The 22604-nt window shown below is 42.2% G+C and overlaps 1 protein-coding gene across 2 annotated transcripts; it reads right to left on the minus strand.

The window, feature by feature from the left end:
* Positions 1–3541: 3541 nt before the first annotated feature.
* Positions 3542–22370, minus strand: cdk16 (cyclin dependent kinase 16). 2 transcript variants are annotated; one of them, XM_087834409.1, is made up of 17 exons: positions 22244–22370; positions 21047–21241; positions 18300–18452; positions 16426–16544; positions 14761–14889; positions 13785–13841; positions 13424–13538; positions 13234–13328; positions 13088–13150; positions 12093–12216; positions 10232–10352; positions 9953–10050; positions 9623–9728; positions 8260–8302; positions 8029–8119; positions 7870–7947; positions 3542–7776 (listed from the first exon to the last, which is right to left on the minus strand). In XM_087834409.1, exons 2-17 carry the CDS (start codon positions 21168–21170, stop codon positions 7739–7741), a joined length of 1554 nt encoding a protein of 517 aa, XP_087690535.1. In that variant the 5' UTR covers positions 21171–21241; positions 22244–22370; the 3' UTR covers positions 3542–7738. The 2 variants fall into 2 exon arrangements, with proteins under 2 accessions (XP_087690535.1, XP_087690536.1); XM_087834410.1 differs by lacking the exon at positions 18300–18452.
* Between the last annotated feature and the right edge of the window lie 234 nt (positions 22371–22604).

The raw sequence follows: 22604 nt of genomic DNA on the forward strand, positions 1-22604 counted from the left end.
GTTCTTCGTTATTAAACATTTGCTCATAAATAAGTGACATAATATTCAGTACTTACTTAAAGTTTACTCTTCGGGCGCCCCTCATCCGCCGTTTTTTTCGTCAAAATTATCCACACCCTCCGCCGCGCTATGCATTCTGGGATATGTTGGGCCACGAAGTCTACACCGCCACGTCCTTAAAATTCAGGAAAATGAAGGACGCATTTGAGGGCCGCATTTCGAGCAGCCTTCGAATTGGGACAGCCTTCGTCGCGTCGCGGTGACGTAATCGGCCTTAAAATGCGGCTTTAAGGCTGCAGAACCTGAACTGGGATACAGCCAATGACTGACCACCTCGTACAGTTACATTCACACCTGTGGCCAATTAAGAATTGCTAATTAGTCTAACCCATGTGGGAGGAAGCCTGGGCGCTCGAGAAAACTCATGCAAGCATAGGAAGAAGTTGCAAATTCCATGCAGAAACAATGATAATAATAATAATAATAAACTCAGACGGTAGCTGATTTGGTAGTAAGATATTTGGTTATAAGTGTTATCGTGGCACTTTGCAGTTCAAAAATCTTATAATTGAATCCAGCTTCACAGCTTGTGATATAATTCAGCTGGTTTGAACTCAGACTTCCAGCTGAAACCTTTAAATTATATAAGTTTTAACTTGAATAAATTATGTTTTCTGTCTTTTTTGTTTCAAATGAAAAACATCTCTGCTCACAGTTTAGAGACTGCTGAGCTCTTATATCGAAAAAGACTTGAGCAGGTCATTCTGAAGTTTTTATCAAGGATGATGGTTTTTATCCAGTATTTCATCTTCCTCTGCTTGTCCATGCAATAACAAACTAACAGCCAGACAACATAAATCAAAACCTGCAGCAGATCAACTGGAAAACTTTCACAGACACACAAAAATAGTTTTGAGAAGGAAACAAAATCTAAAAAAAACAAATAAATAAATCTGTGTTCAAGAAGAATAAAAATGTGAAACGGCCAAATTAAAACAAAGAACTTTATAAATTAGGCAGGAAAAACATAGAAACACACTCTTCAAATGAAGGTAAGTCATGCTGAACTTTTACCTGCATTGAATCGAAGCCTCGGGTTTAACGTGACTTTGTTGAATCCCAAACCGACTTCATCACAAACACTAAAGAAAGAAAAGAAGACTAAACACGCTCCAGCAGCCTATAAAAACAAAATCACTTTACAAAAGAAGAGTGTGCTCAGACAGATAGCGCTGGATGTTCGTGCACGTCAGCAGCCCGCTCTCACACGTTTCATGTTTATGGAGAGAGAAGCTCAAATCTGCAGCAGCGTTTTGACTCCATTCTGGCAAAAAGCACCGATATCTTCATTTGTCTCTGCATAAAATGAATTCTGACGTCTCAGCCCATTGTATGCAGTTTATCATTATCACTCTCACAAATGTTGCCTGTAGGAAGCCTCAACATGCAGACTCAGCAGGCTCAGAAAGACAGAACGGGAAAATGAAGAGGACGTGGAGATAAAGAACAAGTGCAGTGGGCAGGAAAATGGCGAAGATAAGGACTATATAAGTTGTAAATGACTTTAGTTTTATATATTGAGGGATGTCCTAGTTAGTAAAAGTGACTGACTTCACACAGTATCTGTGTTTGAAAACATTCCCTAATTACATGTATCGATTACACCAACTTTACTGTGGAGAAGTTTGTTCATAAAACAATTAGATACTGTCTGTAAGCGCTGTGTGAAGTTTCCTCACAAGTCAGATTCACTTCATTTATCTTCCATCCATCCTTCTAACAGCGTATCTGCCTGAGACTCACCGGGCAGCTGAAGCCTATTCCAGCTGTCACACAGTAAGGTCCAGCCTGTACATGTCAGACAGAGTCTATACTTTTTATGACCGCCTTTATTCTCAATTTCATTTGGTTTACAGATTAGGTTGCTTGATTCACTGCACTCTTTACTGTTTAAGAATATTTCATTCACTGAACACAGGCTTTTTTTGTACTTGGTCATTTAAGTTACTTTTCTTTCTGTTTTAGATTTAGTTGCATTTTGTAAAGTGATTTTGTTTTTAGAGGCTGCTGGAGCGGGTTTAGTCTTCTTTTCTTTCTTTTAGTGTTTGTGATGAAGTCGGTTTGGGATTCAACAAACTCACATTAAACCCGAGGCTTCGATTCAATGCAGGTAAAAGTTCAGCATGACTTACCTTCATTTGAAGAGTGTGTTTTTATGTTTTTCCTGCCCAATTTATAAAGGTCTTTGTTTTAATTTGGCCGTTTCACATTTTTATTCTTCTTGAACACAGATTTATTTTTTTTATTTTTTTTTTAAATTTTGTTTTCCTTTAAAAAAAAATCCTCTCAAAACATTTTTATTTTTTCAAACGTACTCCTCTCTGTCTGCATCTTATCCAGGATTTCCACTTCACTCAGTCCTCCAAACAAACCTGTTTTAGCAGTTACTCTATATTTCCAAAGCATCTGCTTCTCTGCCTTCACACACATATGAACTTATCTCACTCTTAATCCACAGGTCTAATATTACAGCCGTCCACCCTTTCGGGCTATAACTGCTTCAACCTTCCTGGGAAGACTTCCCACAAGGTTTAGCAGTTGTTTATGGGAATTCTTTTTTTTTTTGTAATTGAAGTCTTTATTTGTTTTTAACATTTAACCACATGAAAACACAAACAAAACCACAAACAAAACAACAACAGAAAAGAAAAAAGAAAAGACAGCTTCCAATCCCATGGTTAATACTTACTAACTATCAGTAGACTCGCAAAAAAAAAAGGACAATAAAATCAAATACTTAAGTTATTCCATTACTGAGTGCCTACACAAACATACAACGCAGCAAGCATAAAATTTAACTAAAGATAATTGCCCTGACCAAATCAATTCCAACCATCTCAGCCAAAAACACGTCACCATGATTTGTCAAAACCCTCCCTATCGTCATTAATCCTAGCCAAGAACTTTTCATACGACACCATTTTCAGCGTATTTTGTTTCCACCTATTATATTCTGGAGGAGATGGTTCCTTCCACACACTGAGAATAACTCGGGCCGCTGCAATCACCCCCACCTTTATAACCACAAAGTCATATTTTGAAACCCCAGGTAACGTTTATGGGAATTCTTGACCATTCTTCCAAAAGCACATTTGTGAGGTCGCACACTGATATTGAACAAAAAGGCCTGGCTCCTGGTTTCCACTCTGATCCCGAAGGCGCTTTATCGGGCTTGAGGTCCGGACTCTTCCTACAAAATTGGGAACATGAAATTGTCCCAAATGTCTTGGTGTGCTGAAGCTTTAAGAGTTTCTTTGACCTGAACTAAGGGGACAACGCCACACCATAATCCACCCTTCGGCACAATGCAGTCAGGCATGTACTGTTGTCCTGGCAACACGGCCATGGAAATGATGGAAACACCTGAATTCAATGATTTGGATGGACAAGTGAATATTACAGTACAGCGTACCTGTGTCTGTAAGGGTAACATCAAAGTAGAAACACTAATAAAGTCTAATAAACAAACAGCCAACACTGATAATAAATAAAGAATTTTAATATTTATGTACTTTAAATATATCCAGTATACATGAAGTAAACATAATTGTACACAATAACAGGATATACTTTCTTTTTCATACTTGGACTCGTATTTCAAGTATGCAGATCCATTATAGCATCAGATATGTCGCAGTGCTTTCTTGGCAAATGGAAGATTATTCAAATGAACAGCATAGAAGTTATCTGGAAGAATCCCATCATGCAGTGCAGTATATTGCAGATAACTTTGGTATGGTGTCGACCAAAACAAAGCATGTTAGTTCATTTACAAAAGCAGAGAAAACAGCATTTGCATCTATGTGGACCAGAAACATGCATGTTTCTCCACAGGTCACTAACACGTTCCTAAACGTGACAAACGTAGCAGACATGAACCCTGCTGCTGCCTCGCTTTGCACGATTTTGAATGATTCTTGTTTTGTGTCCCGTTTGGTTTAAGAAAAAGCAAAATGTCCAAATCTGATAAAAGCTGTTAATACAACAAAAAAAAATCCCCTTTAGCAACAGCGGATTTGAAGTTTAGCATCAGGAGCACCGGCTTTCAATTTTGAGGACGTTAACTTCCCTCTAAAAGGCATCAAGTGTGTTTTTGTTGTATGAAATAGAGGCAAACTGAAGATTTCATACACCAGGATGTACTGCTCCCATCACAGAGCCGTGCAAACTGGATCTAAGCAAGAGGACGCATATGTACACGTACAATCTCTCTACTTCCACAAAGCAGCACGATATGGGCACATTTAACAACGCTGCCAGTTCAGGGTCTGTGAAACGTTTGGTTTGTGGTGGGAGCAGCACACAGCTTTTGATTTTAATGACGTCTTTTTGTTGTTATAAATGGAGGCTATTTAAAGAAGGGAAACGAATGGCTTCATACATCACGATGTACTGTTCCCTTCCCTGAGCTTCAGTAACTGGATATTATTAGAATGGAAAAGAGAGAGAAGACATGTACATGTGAAAATACAGCGTTTGTAGTTTGAGAACCAGCCCAGTCGGACTTACGTGCACCTTTTAATAAAGTAGTACACGCCATTGTATGATGATCTGTTAACTTTGCATTAGGCAACACACTGTATGTGGAAAACTCAAGTGATGAATGCTGAAAATGTACCTGTAAAATGCTGTCCTGAAGGATTTCTGACCATTTTGCTTTAATCTCAGATTAAAAAAGTGCTTTTCTTTCAACAACCGGGACGTAGCGTGCTCCTGAGTTCTTTTACATCATTTCATATTCCTAAAACCGAAAATGCAGATCGATCAGTGACCTCTGAAGAAACATGCGCTCTGAGCTTTCACATCTATACGCCGTTTCCTGTGCGATTGAGCAGCAGCTGAGGAACAACAACACTGCAGCGTGCAGATTAAAACCTGTGATTATCTCTAATAATCAGTAACTCTGTACACATTATTACTGTAAACCCAGTCAACATTAAACTACTGACCACATCAACGGTTTAGAGTTACATTCAACAGTCATTTGTTTTAACCCAGCATTAGCACGGCTCACAGAAGCTTCACCTTTAGTCTGACTCTCCCCCCCATCACATCACTTTGAACACATTTAAGTCCTAAAAGAAAAACACACAGGTTGCAGTCAAATAGTCAGTTTTCCTCAGGAAAGGTAAGCAGCTAATACCCATGCCTAATTTGCAACAATTATATGTAATTAGGTCAAATAAAACAGCCACAGGGAAGGTTGTAGTCTACCTCAGTTTGCATGGATATGTTCTCTCTTTGTGCATTGCTGTGTTGCCAGCTTTGAGGGTTATTACTGTTACTTCAGAGATACTGAAAGCTTTAGACAAAGGTTGGTGAGGAAGTCTGTATTTATACTCTTCCTGAAACAGAACACATGGGACAAAATAACTAAGACGAGATTTTTGCATCGCTGGAGACACAAACACCAAAGCATCTGCTGCCAGTTTAGTGTGTGAGCAGTCTGAGCACTGTGGCTCGCTTTGAAGTCCTTATAAATCATCCTTTTGTAACAGGTTTCATTGAAGTTAAGGAAAAGTGATTAGAAAATTACACATGTGATCATTTTTTTGACCATTTGACTGCAGCCAGTGTCCAATTTTATTCACAGAAACACAGTAAACACTCTGAATTACTACCTATAACGGCAACTCACCTCCACAATGTTGTATTGTTTCGTTTCAATGATTCGCGGGGAGCAAAAGTCTGAATATTTTCAGTCTGATATCTTTTTCTGGTATTTAAAAAAATGTACACCTCTAGAATCCATTCGAACTTTTTAAGACTTCAGACTTCTGCTGCCGTTCAATAAAACAATCAAACATAACGGAGGTGCGCTCGTTTACGGGTACTGGGTGTCTCTAACCTCCCACAAACATACAACTGTATGCAACATTTTTACAGCAGATTGAAAAGTCAGCTTCCTCTGAGTCAAACGCCTTGTTCGATGGTTATTATTGTCTTATTATTTCTCTATTGCTAAGATTTCTTCACAGCTAAAAAATAAAGATTCACATCAAGAACAGCTTATCTCTTAAAAATATGAACACTCTTAAAACTGATAAAAATACAAAAAAAATGAAATAAACTTAAAAACTGGCTTTTTGAAATTACATGTTTTTGAAGGGATGAAATTTGAAAACTACCTGAAGGTTATATGAATCCCATCCAGCAACACCTGGACTGTGCAGGGGAAGATTAGCTCTCAACGAGGATGCGAATCTCTTTAAAATGTTCTTTTGCAGTCTGTTTCCACACGGGCTAAAAACTACGAGCTGCAAAAAGTGCTTTATGAAAGAGAACGCGATGCTGCGCGTAATTTGCCATCAAAAATTGGGAATTTCCTATGAAACGCGCAACAGACAATCGGCTGACTGCTGGTTGAGTTTGTGCAGAAACAAACTTGTTTGCTGCTGTTTAAACAGAATTAGCCAATCAGAGCCCTGCATTTTCCTCTGGCATGTCATGGGGTCTAATGAGGCAAAGGCATCACACTTTTTAACAGTCTCCATGACTAAAAAAAAAAAAAGAAAAAGAAAAAAAAAAAAAAAAACAACTTACTCATCTCCAATAAACACAAAAAAACAATAAATAAAACTGAAATAAATTCTCTGTGATAAGCTATATACGGCAGATTTATGGTGTTACCGTCTCTTGGTATTAATATATATATATATATTAACAGTATTACAGTATAAAGTTCGAGTGTACGACACACACATGCAGAACAGCAGAAATCAGGTTCACACTTTCAAAATAAAAGCAAAGGTTTAAATTTCCACAGATGTTGTGTTTGGCTTCTCCTGCAGGCTGTTTAATAGTAACACTGAAGTGTAAAATGCAACACTGTAAACCGAAACACAATCGGCAGCTCGACACCGATAAGGAGACGGCTGAAGAGCTGCGGGTTTAAAACAGAGAACATTCGTCTTCAGCCTTTAATGTGAAAACCGCGCCTGCTTTCCTCTCGCTGCAGGGTCGATGTTACTCTGACGGTTTCATCTCGTGGTCGGTAGCACGTTAAAAAAATATTTGAATAAATCAAAGCTGCAATTTAGGGAAAAGTTTGGAGTCAAAATTTTTGAATTTGTTTTTTGTGTTTAACAAACTGAATTTTTATTGTGTTTCATCAGGTGTTATTAAAGTTTAAAGCAGGTACAGTTCAGCACGCTGGGACTGGATCGTGGCTTCAGTTTAACGCTGACGTTGCTGCCGCAGATGTTCACACGGGTGATATGACGTATACGGCTGTTTCCAGGCGTTTCCATGACAGCAGAGCTGAATTCCAGGTTTTCCAGGACTTTCACCAACTTGATATTTATGCGTTTAATCTGTGCAGTGAAAATGGAAGACAGAACCTCCTGGAGAAGCTTTTACTACTATTCACCCGTTCATCTCCGAGGTGTACCAAGGTGAAGCTCTGAAGCCTGTTTCCTTTAGTCACAATAATCTGTGCTCTGATTGGTCGGGTAGCTGCAGCGAATCATAATTTCCTCTCTGTGTAAACAACAGGCTTCATCTTCTCATCATAAATAATAGTAACTTCTGTTTTCTTCTACTCTGTTGCACTTGCTGTTAGTCAGTAAAGTAACTTGCAGTAAATCCTCTAGGAAAAAAAGCATCATCATCGTCGTCACTTCCTGTCCTGTCAGTTTCCCTTTGTTTGTCCAGCAGCAGACTCCGCCTCTCCACCATGTCAGAAAAGCATACTCCGCCTCCTGTTTGGACTGTTTGCTGGACAGAAAGACAAAAATAGACGATGTCAGTGTCAGACGACCCCAGCAGGGAGCCACGTGGCTCCGCCTCCTTCCCCACACAGACTGTTACCTGGATCCGGCGCTGCTGCTGTTGGTCTCATCGTTTCCTTTTCAAGCTGAATCTCTGGCAGGGTGAAGATGGACGTCGCTGAAACAAAAGCAACCACAGCGCCTCTGTGACGTTACCGTAACAACAGGGACCAAATGGGACCAGTAACTTTAAACTTACTGTCAGGAAGTAACTTCACTCTCTTTCCAAGGTTACTGAAGTAAGAGTGGTTCATCGACTCGTCTGCAGAGATCCTCTTCTTCCCCTCAAACTAAAGTTTAAATGAAGTTTAAACTTAAAATTTTTATTTTCCCATCACATAAATGAACACAAAAAACCCCAAAATGTTATTTATTCGTTATGATTCAGAAAGAAAAGGAGACGCACAAACACTGTGAGAGGTTAACTGACCTGTAGGAATTCGGACAACAGCTCCACTCCATCAGTGCTGAGCCTGAACACAAAAACAAACTTCGTTATCTGGTGCAGTGAGCCTTTAAGATTAATGCACATCTGTGTGCAGCTGCAGATCTGGTGACTTAAACTAAAAGTAAAGAGGAAGGCTCTGTGGAGGCCACTGCAAAGGAATCACACGGATCCTGGTGGGTCAGCAGTAGGCTGGGTTTTTATAATCGATTTATCGATTAAAATCGATTCTGGCTTGGATAACGTAAAATCGATTCATTAAAATCCTGAATCGATTTTTTAATATAAATTTATTTTGCCTGAAATGCCAGAATCTCTGGTGAAATCTCACAAAATTTCAACAACCACCAAACAGCTAAGACAGTAAATGAGAGCAGGAACACGGATTCTGCACAAAGACGTAAACACACAGAGGGACCCGCGGATCAGAATCAGTTAGATGTCGCCTTTCTCACGGTGGGGGCTGAAAGCCGACAGCTCGCTGATTCTGATCTGTTGGCGGGTCCGCGCTTCGTGTTCACGCCCTTTATGCGCTGATCATAAAGCTGTTAGTTTGATCTCTCTCCAAACAATACTGACCGAGCCAGCAGCAAAAGAAGATCCAAACTAAGCTTCACATAAACATCGTCATGAATTCACTCTGACGTTTACTGTTTTGCTTCGACCACGATGCACAGCTCTCTCTCTCTCTGTACTGTTTTCTGCATTATTCGCTTGCTTGTTACGCACAAGTCTACCGTTGTTTACAGCGCTGTCGGACGCTGTTTGTTTTTTTTTTCCCTTTTACATTCTTCCGAACAGAAAACCTAATTTCTGTCGTTCAATACTGAACAAATTTAAACTTTTTAAAATTATGCAAAATGCAAAACGCTTAGCCGTGTCTCTAATAAAAACCGCTGTAACGTCAGAGGTAACGTTCATGTGTTGATTAATGGTTTTCTTTCGTTTTTAAAATCCCAGGCCAGGAAAACCACCTTCATGTTTTTCTGTGTTTTATCTTCAGCTACTTTGACACAAAGGCATCTGCTGTGATGCTCACACCTTTGATAAAAGTCTTGCATGTGTCAGCTTCCTTTTTATAGATACAAAAATATGTAAATGTACTGATCTGAATTATAATATTTCTGACTGTCAAAATTTCCCAGATTCAAATCGAGTTGAATTGAATCGTGGATCGAATCGATTCGGGACCTTGTGAATCGGAATAGAATCGATTCAAGAAATCAGTGATGATACCCAGCCCTAGTCAGCAGCAACAGGCTGGACGTATGGATGAGGAGGCTTAGTGTTTTAACCCCCGGCTACAAAAACATGTGTAGTTACGGTGTACATGTGTGCAGCTCTGCACCTGGGAGTGTGGTTACTCAGTCTCTCTGCTTTGTATTGAGGATAGTTAAACGCCACAAACTCCTCATTAGAAGTGATTCCAGGCCAGGTCTGCTCTGTGGGAGTGCCTGCACACAAAATACAAACGAGGTTTATTATAAATATAAATAAAAAGCTTAACAGCTACTATTTCTTTGAAACATACAAATTTAAATTAATTTACAAAATAAAGCTAAAAACAGCAGCATCTGGTGAGACGTCCCTCCCACGTCCAACCTGAGGCATGCTTTTAATCAACAGAGGTCGACGGTGTCCTCAAAAGATCACGAAGTAGAAGACGATTGGTTCTCACCCAACAATTTAAAGATAAAGTGAAGCTCCTCCTCGACTGTGGAACCAGGAAACAGAGGTCGACCTGTCGCCATCTCGTAAAAAATGCAGCCAACACCCCTAAAAACAGAAAAGCAGACAAGCGCAAAGACACGCACACACGGCAAGAGGTTCGTCTCATCAGATGGTTTAACCATAGTTGATCATTTCACCACAGAAGATAGATTTTTTTAAATGTAATTTATCAAAGTTTCTAGTAGCAGTACTACAATAGAGTAGTACAGTGTACTGCATCACTGACCACATGTCGATGTGAGTGGAGTAGTCGGTGCTGCCCAGCAGGATGTCAGGTGGTCGGTACCACAGCGTCACCACCTCGTTGGAGTACGTCTTTGTTGGGATCGACTTCGCTCGAGCCAAACCTGAAACAAACACACGTGTCATTAAAGCCTCATCATCACTGTCTTTACACTGATTCAGATTACATTTGTATCCTAACAGCTAAAATAAATGTATTCATTCTCCGTAAGGACCACGACTCACACGGCCTCAAAAGGCATTTTAAATACTTTCTGGGCGTTGCATTACAAACAGAGTGACTCTGCTGTCCTGAATTCACCGAGGAGGTCATCCTGTCTCTGGTTGTGGAGGTCAGACGTGTGTCTGTAATCCTCCTCTGCCAAACTGCACAGAGCAAATCCATGTCTCTGGCTCATCGTCAAAGTCCAGGCATAAAAAGGAATCGGTCGCCCTCTGTGTCTTTAACCGCCTGAAGCAGTTTTAATATCCAATCCTCACAAGAACCAAAAATCGACTCTCTTCCAATAAAACTGTCTCCACAGGTAATACAGGAAGAACGGCTCTCTGCAACGCTGTGATAAATAAATAAATGAAGGTCTGAGAGAGGTCCCTGAAGAACTTCACATCTTCATCACTAACATGACATAACTGCCAGCTGGTTGGAATGACAACAACAACAAGATGAAGAAAATCACGAGGTTTAGTGATAATCGTGGAGCTGGAGAGGCAGGGATTCAGCCGGGGCTCCCACTGGCCAAGCGTTCGGTCTGCAATTTAATAAGTAGCACTTGTTGTGTGTGTGTGTGTCACAGATGGGCTTGGCAACAGCTGGGCAGCTCTTCACACACAGTTGATTTGGTCTTTTACTTTCTTGTAATCCTCTTCCAGTGTCTTAATTTTCTCTCTACGCAGCTTCACTGAAGTCAGAAGTTAAGAATAAATAAAATTTGATATTTTGTTTAGACAAGCACGATGTTCCTCCAACCAATAAATAACGGACTTGACTGTCGGTCCATTTCTTCATGTTTTGTTCCACCTTCAGAGCCAACTGGTCTTGTTTTCTTGTTTGCCTTTTCCTTAGTTTTAGTGTGACAGGTGCCGGTAGCTCACGCTTACACCATTACACATTTACATCACTCAAAGGTGCGTTTTGCACAAGAAAAACCTCAGACGCTAAGATTTAAATAGTAGAGGTGGGAATCACCATACATCCCACGATACGATATTATTGCAATTTTTTAAAATATTTTGCGATATTCAGATTCTGTACATAAAGGTAAACTTTATCAATATTCATTTTCTCTAATAACAAAGTCTCGCACTCAGTCTTTCTCTCATTTCAGTTTTATTGTTGACAAACTGAACGGTTTGTATTACAGTCTAGTCCAACTTAACTGAATCAACCATCTGGTACAATTATAGCTATTCTGAACTATGCAGTTTATGAAAACTATGCAGCCCCTTCAGCAACTGAAGAATTTGAAAGTAAATTAAAACAAAATATAATTTTACATTAAATAAAAAAGTTTTAAACTTAATTAAAATAAAACACGTCTTAAATTAAAATAAGTAAACTGTCATGTTTATTGCTGACAAAACAAGTTAAACACATTTGGACAGTGAAGGAATGTCAGGATTCTTGTTCAGAAAAAGGATCAACATGCTCTGAAGTCAGAGCACAAAAACCTTTTTGTAACAAAATATCGATTTCTGCTGTCCCTGTATCCATACATTATTAGCAAACAAAATATCACCATACTACACAGAATCGATTTTTTCCCCCACCCCTAGTAAATAGGTCCTAACTTTACAAAAAAAAAAAACAACAAAAAAAAAACTAAGACAGTGTCTGCAGGACTCACCAAAGTCTGCTAGCTTGAGCTCTCCTCGCTCGTTGATCAGCAGATTTTGTGGTTTTAGATCTCGATGGAGAACTTTCCTCCGGTGGCAGTACGACAAACCTCGCAGCAGCTGGAAAAGGAAAAGCTGAGGACAGAAACCACTGCAGTTACAGGAAAAGTTGATGAGCACACGATGCAAAGAAAAAACCCTCAAAAACAGGGAAACAAAAGAAGAAGAATTCCTTCTGCTTTTTTTTTTTAATTTATTTTTTATCATTGTTTAAAAATCTACCAAAATCAGAAAAGTTAAGGCTACGTCCACACGTACACAGGTATTTTTGAAAACTGAGATTTTCCGTTTTCGTTTTAAAAAATAATCCCGTCCACACGTAAAAGCAGAAATGAAGGAAAACGCTGCTAGGAACATGCCAAAGCAGCAGGTGGCGCTATATTCATAACCGTGTAGAAATGTTGGCCAATCAGAAGTCTAGAAGCCTCGGTGGGAAATAGTAAACAAAGCTGGGGAATAGAAGCAGAACCGAGTCGTATGTGTGGAGGGACAGTAACTGTGTGTGTATATGTAAGCATTTAAACACTGCAGAGACAAGTAACAGTAACAGTATTGTAGAAATTCATTTCACCGAAACAATAACGTGGCGCACACTGTGACGTCAAAAAAGGCGCACACCTTTGACGCTGCGTTTTCTCCGTTTTTCTCGTCCACACGTAAATGCAAAAACGGAGTTTTAGAAAATATCCACCCTGGCTGGAGTTTTTAGAAATCTCCGTTTTCAGTGACCGAAAACGGCGTTTACGTGTGGACGAAAGGCGCAAACGCATAGAAAAATCTGCGTTTTCAAAAATACCCGGGTACATGTGGACATAGCCTCAATCACCAGCAGGTTTGTCACATCAGTTTGTGCCACACACACACACACACACACACACACACACACACACACACACACACACACACTTAATTTCATTATACTAAGAATAAAACAAACTTTTCTCACTTTGACATTGTGAACATGAATGACATTTCCACAGTCGTCCAGATACTGCTTCAGATCCTTGTCCTGAAACACACGAACACACACATTCAAACACACCAAAGAAGAAGAAGAAGAGGAGTTTGTGTATTATTGTGTGCGTTTCTTACCAGGTACTCAAACACCAGTGTGAGGGATTTCTGCGTGTGGATGATGTCATGAAGCGTGACGATGTTGGCGTGTTTCAAATCCTTCAACAGAGACACTGACGAGTAAAAAGCACAAACATGCTGTCATTAGTACTTCTACTACTGTAGTACCAGAAATACTTCTGTTGGTTCAGTGTCAGTGATGCAGTACCTTCTCTGATAGCAGTGCACGGAGCTCCTTCTTCATGTTCCAGTCGAATTTCCTTCAGAGCCACGAGATTTTCAGTCAGTTTACTCCGACCTTTATACACTGTGGCATAGGTCCCCTACACACAGGTGAGACACAGAGAGGAGAGAGGCGGGGCATTTATTTATTGATTTCTGGAGCCAAAAGCAAACATTACAACACAAAGAAAAGCTTTTTACACTTAATTTGTAGAAAAGGTCAGAAAAGTTTACATGTAGTTAGTAAGTCTGAAATGAAACCTTTAAGGAGTGTCACAGGGCAGCACGGAAACAGTTTCAAAGATCTGTCTGACATCAACAGACAGAAGGAGATAATGTGGCCTCACCTCTCCCAGTTTGTCCAGCTTGATGTAAGTCTCCAGCTTCCCAAAACCAATCTCTGACTGCAGGCAAAGAGGCAGACAGACGGTTAAAATAACCTGCGCTGGCACACTAAATGTACGAGAAACAACACAACAAACATCCTGCATTGCTTGAAACAACAGAATCAGAAACCGGTTTCACACTTGCATCCCCCCTACAGACACACAGTCTGCAGCCCAGCGTATCCAAATTCAGGGGCCGCATCTTTCCGAGGTCGCATTTGTAGGCCGATTACGTTACAGTGGCGCGACAAAGGCTGTCCAAATGTCTGCGTCACAAAATAAACGTTTAACATATTTTCAGGCGAGAATGTAGCTGTGTAAACGTTTTCGGAGATGTCTGTTACCCACCAGCTGGATAGCGAGCCGGATTCAAGGATCACTAGAGCTGGTGAGAACAGCGAACTCCTGGCACATCGTTTTCAACCCCCGCGATCTTTTGCTACTCAGGTTAAACATGATATAGAAGTCAGTTAGATAAATTAAAAATGTTATCGTTTGGCTTTTTTCAGTCTTTTATTTGTTCCTGAGTAAATCGGTTTAGCTGAGATTAAAGTTATAGCTTTCACACAGCTGAATAAACATCACACAGAAGTGTGAGATGCTCGAATTTACTCCAATGTCCTGTTATATATTAGACAGCAAGGAGCAGATGGCTGAGTTTATTAAACTTCATTGAGACAATCTGCAAATTTCATTAAAAGTTTAAGAAACCATCATCTTGTCTTTATTTTTAGTTAGAAATGATGGTTATATAAGAGCAGATGCTGTTGGTCCAATAAGCTGTACTTTCCACGTCCAGTGGATGATGATCTGATTAGTCGACTAATCACAAAAATAATCGGTGACTAGTCGACTATCAAAATCATCGTTTGTTGCAGGCCTACGCAAAACTGTCCCAAACACCTGCGTGAAAACGAAAAGAAGCAGTTACACATACCAGAGACACTCTACGCAGCCGCCTGCTGATTGGCTGCTCGAACAGAGCTGGACCAATCACATTAAACTTCTCCAGGTAATCGTCTGGAAGACGGATGTCAGCCGGTAACGACAGACGTTTGTTGATGTCCTGAAACGGAGAAGAAACACAACAGAATTCACGTGAACGTTCGCCTTCATCCTCCGCAGCACCTGACAGTTTATTTTCATCAGCAAAGACCTTTTACCGCTGCCGGTAAACGTTCAGTCGTCATGAAAGGAACCGTTTCATTTTAAGATGAAATGTCTGCATTGGATCTGAAGTAGCACTAGAAACAAACAAAGGGCAGACAGCACTGGAAATGCAGGCCCTGAATGCAACCTGTGACCGCTGCAGCAAACTGTAATCGCACCCGATTCCTCTTAAAGATGGCTGCCTGAGCGAGATTAGAAAAAGAACCCACGAACTCCACAGCTGCTCGTTTGGCTCTCGGTCTCAGGGTGAGACCAACAGGAATCCACCTGTGCTTTAATGTAGCAGCAGAGGTCAGGATCTACAGGAGGAGGCAAAAGAAAATACAGGTCTGACCTGATCTGACCCAGCGGTGGCTGCAGACACATGGAGGAGAAGGCCTTTACAGACTAATGGAAGAACAATGTGAGATTATGAGCTGGATCAAGTCTGTCCTCTGACCTGAATCCATCAGAAAACCTTTGGAGGATTTTAAAACAGAAGGCAGAGAAACAAAACCTCCGGCCAGGAGTCAGAACATCTGTCCACAGATGTGTGACAGACTGGCATCACCCATTAGCCGCGAGGGGAGGTGTGTGTGGGAGTGTGGGGGGGATGGGGGGTGTCACATCTGCCTGCAAAAACAAAAGCCCACATAGAAAATAAAAAGCTCACAGATGAAAGAGTCCTCGCTCTCTAAGCTGTTTGCTTTCAATCAGCCCACACTTCAGCCTGAGTTATTGTAGCCTATTGGCTCATTCACAGCTTTACCAGCACAGCACAGGTAAACCAGCTTTGTTAAGCACCAGCTCGAGTCTGACGCTGAAACCAACACATTTTGCTCGCTCGTTCCTTAAAAGCAGGACCTGGACCAGCCTGCATCACAGCTGTGCATCTGTACCCGGAGACCAGCCGAGTCTTTCAGTCGCGAAAAAGACGAAGACAAGCTCGCTGACATGTTTGGGAAGCTGCAGGCTAAAGCACTCCAACGCATCTTTGCATCTGATAAATATTAATGTTAGAGAAACACACGGCACCATCTCAGTCGGAGCAGCGTGAAGGGCCTCCGTCAGCAGCTACGACGCGCTGGACCGAAGAGGCAACAAGAAATCTCAAACCACACTTAGCTCTGTAACACATTTGGCTGAAGATGTTTCTTTCCTGCAGAGCACGCGAGCTGAAACACCCACATCCAAACAACTAAAGAGCCAGAAAACTAGCAGCTGGAGAAGAAAATATCAAAAACAAAACCAACCAAGGAGGCGAAGAGCTGCACCAAAGCGCTAAAAGGTCCTCAAGGCTTTGCAGAAAACAAATAGTGAGTGCTCTTTAAAAACCGGGGAATATCCCAACATCTCTGCTTTACTCCAGTAAGCTCACCGTGTGTGTGTGTGTGTGTGTGTGTGTGTGTGTGTGTGTGTGTGTGTGTGTGTGTGTGTGTGTGTGTGTGTGTACCTCAGTAGAGATCTTCTTATTCCTCATTCTGACTTTAACTGGACTCTGAACATCATCAGAAGAAGAAGCTGGATCGCTTTCTCCATCCGAGCTCATTTTCACATCTTCGTGGACGATCTCTGAAAACACACACGAATAACAGTCACACGCATACAAAGAGTAGAGCAGGCCTTAAATTCCCCATATCACCAAATTCACCAAACAAGTCCAATCTACAGAGGCTCCTCCCTACAACTCGTCTCAGAGATCCCGTGTCCAGGCAGGTCAGAGCTGTTTTGGTGGCATGACTCACGACTAATCCTCCTCTGCAGTCGCGTCAAAAACGGGAATATCCTGCCTGAGAGTGATGCTGGAAACCCACTCCGCTGTCTACTGTAATTGATTTGTATCAGGATGTACTCATAGCTCCCTGAAAAGCCTCCAGCTGATACAGAAATGCTGTAGTACGAGCACTAACGAGGACTAGAGAAAGAGCCATTTCTCCCATATTAATTCTCTCATATTAACTCGTCTTCATTGGCCCCTTGTGAACTCCAGTATAGAGCTTAAAATCTTTTTCATCACATACAAAGTCCTGAATGAGCAGAGTCCATCATGTCTTAAAGACTTAATAGTATCGCATTATCCCAGCAGAGCACTTCGCTCTCACAGTGCAGGCTTATTGTGCTTCCTGGAGACTGCGAGGCAGAGCTGATCTCTTCTATGGCACGACATCATTTCCTGCGACACTCCATAGAATTGGAGGCAGAGCCCTGAGCTATCAGACGTCTCTCCTGAGTCAGAGTCAGACACCCTCCCTGATTTTAAGCTTTTCTTTTTGGAAACAATCACATTTCGGGCTGGATCAGGTGACTCGGTCACGTTACACAACTTCTCATATTACGCACCTCTCCTGTGCTCTCTCTTACTTGTTATATGCTGTGATTGCATTCATTGTGTTTCTTCCATCTCCCCACAGTCTCTGCTCTCTCTGTATCTGCTCTGCAGGCCAACCTGCTCAGTGTTTAATCTTATATTCTTTCTATTTCTACGTCGCTCTGCTTGTTCCTGTCACTGCGACCGGTTGCAGCAGATGGCTGTTTAAGCCTGGGTCAGCTGCAGGCAAATTCTTCTTTCTCAGTTCGGAGTAAATGGTAAAAAATGGTAAATGGCCTGTATTTGTATAGCGCTTTACTAGAGAGCTGATATGCAGCAGAATGCAACTATGCAGAGCATGTTCTGCACAGTCAGTCTGCAAAAATTTGGGAAAGAATTCCTCAGTTTATGGACAAAACGCAGCGCTGTTTGGATGACGTGGCTAAGAAAACATCCACAGAGTAGACTTTGTAAATTTACAATTACAAGAAGAAATACAAAAACCATTTCTGTGTAAAATAATCGTGCACGCCGTGTAAAACAAAGTATTTTGACTGGTGTGTTTTTATATTTATGTAGTGCATCTCTGCAGCACGTACACTCGAGCCCAGAGAAGCCACTTTCATTGATTAGAGCAGAAGTGTAACGTTGCAGCATTCACTCTGCCAACACATGAAGCCACAGCGACGTGGGACTGTTGTTTTCTGGTGGTGCTGTACTGAATTTAAATGGAGGGGAAGGCCTCTTTCACTGCTCCAGCATTCAGATTTAAACTCACCAATTATGACTTCATTCCTGTTTCACAGCCAACAACTGATCTACGTTTTCACTTCACAACAGAAATTAAATTTAGTTAGTCGTTAAACTCCTCGTCTACATTTTCAAGCACACAGCAAATTCAGCTTCTATTTTTATGTTGATAGATGCGCAGTACATGATTCTACTGTATATATTCAGCACGCATGTGTGTATTAGTGGTGCAGTACTTGTGCATGTACATGTATTTGCGGCATTAGTACCCAGTCTGGTGGCGTGGTTCAGGTAGGAGCTCAGGCTGCGTCCGAGGCCTCTGGGCTTCCTCAGAGAGGTGCTGTACGACTGAAGTAAAGACTGAACTGAAGAGGATGAAGATCGAACCTTCAAACCTCCAGAGGAACGAAGAGACACCACCTCTGAGGGGAGAGATGAAGGGGCCAAGTGAGGGAAGGATGTGGGGAGGAAAGGAGGTAACAGGAGGGATGAGGGAGGTGTAGGAGGTGAGGGGAGGAGGCGGGTAACGGTTGGTTGATTTGGAAGGGAAAAAAAATGAAAGTGGGGTTAAAGGAGAAAAAATAAATTCAAATTAAACAAGTGTTATATTATTGATTAATTGATTGATTGACAGGTCCATAGGCAACCAATCAAATCACAGATCCAACCAACCAGTCAGATTAGAGGGAATCAGGCAGGAAGTGTCAGGAATTAAACCAGCAAGCTTCCAGTTACTGGTTTGCTGTGTGAGTGGCAGACCAGTTTATAAAGCTGGTTAGCAGCTGGTTAGTTCTTGACTGTTTTAACTGGGACTAATTTTAATTAGTTACATATTTAAAAAAAGAGGGGGGAAATAAAATGAATAAATATATTTTATTCATGTTATTTACATATTAAAGCATTCAGCCAATCAGGACAAAGTTCTGCCATCACAGAGGTGGTTCCCTATTGGTGGAGCTGGAGGAAAAGGTCTGCAGCTCACTGCAGTCGCCAAGCTCACGGCAGGTTATGTCACCATGTGACACAGTGACACTCGGCAGCACCAGCGGCCTTCAGACAAATCTTTAACCAGCATGCATCACGGCAAGCCAGCGCTGCACAGCCGGTCACGTGGTCGCCCGAACTACAACATATGTCCAACATGCTCAGAATATCTTTGCCTTATCGGGCTTCACTTTCTCTCACATCCACAGTCAGACTGAACAGTCACACAAAGGTGGCCATCAACTCCACAAGCTTTCAGTCAAGTTACAAGTGAGTTCCCACGAGCTGTGACAATCTGCTGGGATCAAAAACACAAAATATAACAAACACTATACAGTTGCTGTGGTTCAAATGGAAGCGTGTGATAGGAAAAGCACTGGATACACAGCATTTAAATCCAAGGGGGTGGGATCTGTGTAATTAAAGCTGCTTTTCCTTATTTTCTGTCATATATACATATACTGTTAAAGCAGTCGACGCTAGGGCTGGGAAATTGATCAAGTGTGTAGTCTTTGGAACAAAGTCTGGAGTTCAAATCCCAGGTAGAGCAAGCATCCAGGCTACTCAAGCCTACTGCGGAACATGAGCGAGGTAATCAAAGAAGCTTGCAAAGAAAAGCGTCTGGACTTCTTTAAGTTACTTGAAGACGTTTCACCTCTCATCCGAGAAGCTTCTTCAGTTCTAAGGTCAAATGGTGGAGAGTCCCAGATATAAACCTAGTGGGAGTTTCCCCCCACAGAGGGACAAAAGGACCCCCTGATGATCCTCTAATCGCCTGAGCCAAGGTGTGAAACTGGGTGTGGGTCCCAATCAGCCAGAGTTTCGGGTGAGCTCATTGTGAAACCTGGCCCCACCTTATCATGCGAATTCCTGAGGTCAGATGGCCCAGGATGTGAGTGGGCGTTAAGGCATCTGGGAAGAGATATCAAAACTGGATTAACTCCCACTGGGTTTAAATCTGGGACTCTCCACCATTTGACCTTAGAACTGAAGAAGCTTCTCGGATGAGAGGTGAAACGTCTTCAAGCAACTTAAAGAAGTCCAGACGCTTTTCTTTGCAAGCTCCTTTGACTACGATGACCTGGATGACTGAGAACCTTCACAGACATGAGCGAGGTAAGCATGGAAGCAGTCCCAGCTTAACAAGCTCTGTGTCAGGTGTTGCCGGGACATACTGATGGGAAGTGGGTTACTCTTTGCACTGTGTGACATCAGAAAGCGAGGACGACCCCAACGTGGTCACCACGGAGGATAAACACATAAGCCCCAAACAAATCAGGAGCTAAACTACTGAGCACAAGTCTCCTTTAATAGACCTGTCATGGCAGCACGAGTGGATACGACTATAATTACAACTGTGTATTGCATTAAACGAACGCGTTGCTTCGCTGTATTCTAATGTGTAAAACAGAATTAGCATCATTGTTTCCCTGAGGCTTTTTGACTGTCTGAGAACAAATGGGAACATAATTCTAAATGGTAAGTAGGCTGCTTTGCAAATTTCATATAACATATAAAGTATTTAACCCTAGAACACTAACGTCGGGTGATGTTCACCCACGCGGTGAATAAAAATCACTTTACCTCCAACACATGACAGTTAGCTGGTCATTTCTCTCTCTCACATGTCAGTAATGTAGGGAAACTGGACAAAGCTCACATGTCCCAGGAATGGGTGCACCAACGAATTTCCCAGTTTCATTATTTTTTTTTAGGACTTTTTTGTTCCACATGTTACCTTTTTTCTCTTTATGACATGTTGTATACGGGGAAAAATAAGAGTACTTTAATTTCCCGTTTATTGTTGTATGTTTTTATATATAGGTCTCTGTCCATCAAGGTTCAAGACATCTTCTAGGAATGGTGACAGTATATCCAGTGGACAGCAATTTTCCATGCCGATCTCTCATCTCAAGCATGACCTGCACCTGAGCAGCCAGGTGTGTGGCATTAATTAAAGCCACCGTCATAAAACTTGAAAACCCAGCGCTAAATCTCAGCACAGGCCTCTGTTCACACCTGACAGGATTACCTGAGTCGCTGTGTGACGTTGCTTCCTGAGTGATGGTGTCACTCAGTGTCCTGTCCCCTCCCCCTGACCCACCCCTCCCCAGAGTGAGTGACAGCTGCCGTTTGATCTTCCTCATCCTCTCCATTAGCGGGGGCCGAGGGGGGAGAGGGGGACGTGACGCCAAGGGGGGCGGGGCTGCCAGTCTGGAGACCACGCCTGGACAGGTAGAAATAAAAGGACAAAAATGTAAATACCCAAACAGTTGGAAACACCTGAACGCCTCAACATCTGACTCGTGCCTGAATTAGTAGTTATGCATATTCATCTATCATTCAGTCACCATCATCATCCTCACCTGCCACACCACAGCCGAATAGGTCTACCTCACAAGAATCACTCTTCTTACCTGAACATCATCACCTGTAGATCATCAGCTATAGATTCAGCTCACCTGTATTCATGCCACCTGTATTCATGTCACCTATGGATTCAGTTTACCTGCACGTCACCACCTGTCATGTCACAGCTAAATTGGTCTACCTCAGGAGAAGGACTGTTCTCATCTGAAGATCCAGTTTACCTGAGACATCATCATCTTTATGCTCATCTCACATTGAAACCACTACATGCACTCTCATCTCACCTGCAGGTAATCGCGTGACACTTAAAACTAATCCCACGGAACACCCTGAAAACGCGGGCACGACTTTCCACAGGTGAATCTGACGCACACAGGTGAGTGTGATGTTACTCAGTGTTGATGAAAAGCCTCGGGGCCTCGGGTTTGTGTAGCAGGAAGTACCCGCACTCACTAATGAACCCAAACAGCCACTTAGATCCGCTTCATGTCACGTGCACACCTGACGGCTAACACCTGGCTGAGTGACAGGACATGTACCTGACAGATGCGTTACGTCACTGCCCGTGGATCTGACGGCACGGAACGGGAACTGAAGCTACGTGTGTGTCCCCGTGGCAGCTGTTGTTTGTGTTCTGCCGCTTCGGGTGTCGTGTCTCCGTGGACCTGCCTACGCCTGTGTGTTTCTGAGCCGGAGAGCCGAGGACGGGAGCCGTGTATTTCCTGCAGTAAACCGTCCTCCTCACTGTTATAAATAGCAGCGGAGGCGGAGCGGCCGCTGCTCCCTCAACGACTCACTCACCGTTTGATAAAGACGGTTTTCCGGTTACACGCGAGGCCCGGGGGTGACCGTTACTCACCGGGAGGGTTTATCCCGGTCTGTCCCGGGTTATCCGTGGCTCGGTTCAGTCTGACGGCTTCTCGGATCTTCCTGGCTCCCAGTAATCTGCAGCCATGTTGCTGCTCTGCTCAGCTCCGCTCCTCCGGTGCGTCCTGACGGAGACGCTCACGGCACCGTCGGTGACGTAACAACCCGGCACGTGTCCCCGCCCCTTTTCATTTCTTTATATATATTTTTTATTAAATAATATGTAAACATGTTGATTATACAAACAGAGCAGCTAAAAACAACAAGAAATCTGTTCCGAAAAGAAGCCAGTCGTTTGTTTGCTATACAAACAATTTAGTTAATAATAAGACACACTTGAATATTTATTTTAT

Source organism: Neolamprologus brichardi, chromosome 20 (assembly GCF_056152115.1).
Source record: "Neolamprologus brichardi isolate AB-2024 chromosome 20, ASM5615211v1, whole genome shotgun sequence".
NCBI lineage: Eukaryota > Metazoa > Chordata > Actinopteri > Cichliformes > Cichlidae > Neolamprologus > Neolamprologus brichardi.

What these genes read in the sequence shown, in the direction of transcription:
- cdk16 (XM_087834409.1), bottom strand. Translation starts at nt 21,170, where the DNA reads ATGGAGAGGATGAGGAAGATCAAACGGCAGCTGTCACTCACTCTGGGG. An exon ending in CACTGGTGTTTGAGTACCTG is followed by an intron (nt 13,151 to 13,233) that starts GTAAGAAACGCA and finishes CGTGTGTTTCAG; the next exon opens with GACAAGGATCTGAAGCAGTA. An exon ending in CTGAGTAACCACACTCCCAG is followed by an intron (nt 8,303 to 9,622) that starts GTGCAGAGCTGC and finishes TTTTGTGTTCAG; the next exon opens with GCTCAGCACTGATGGAGTGG.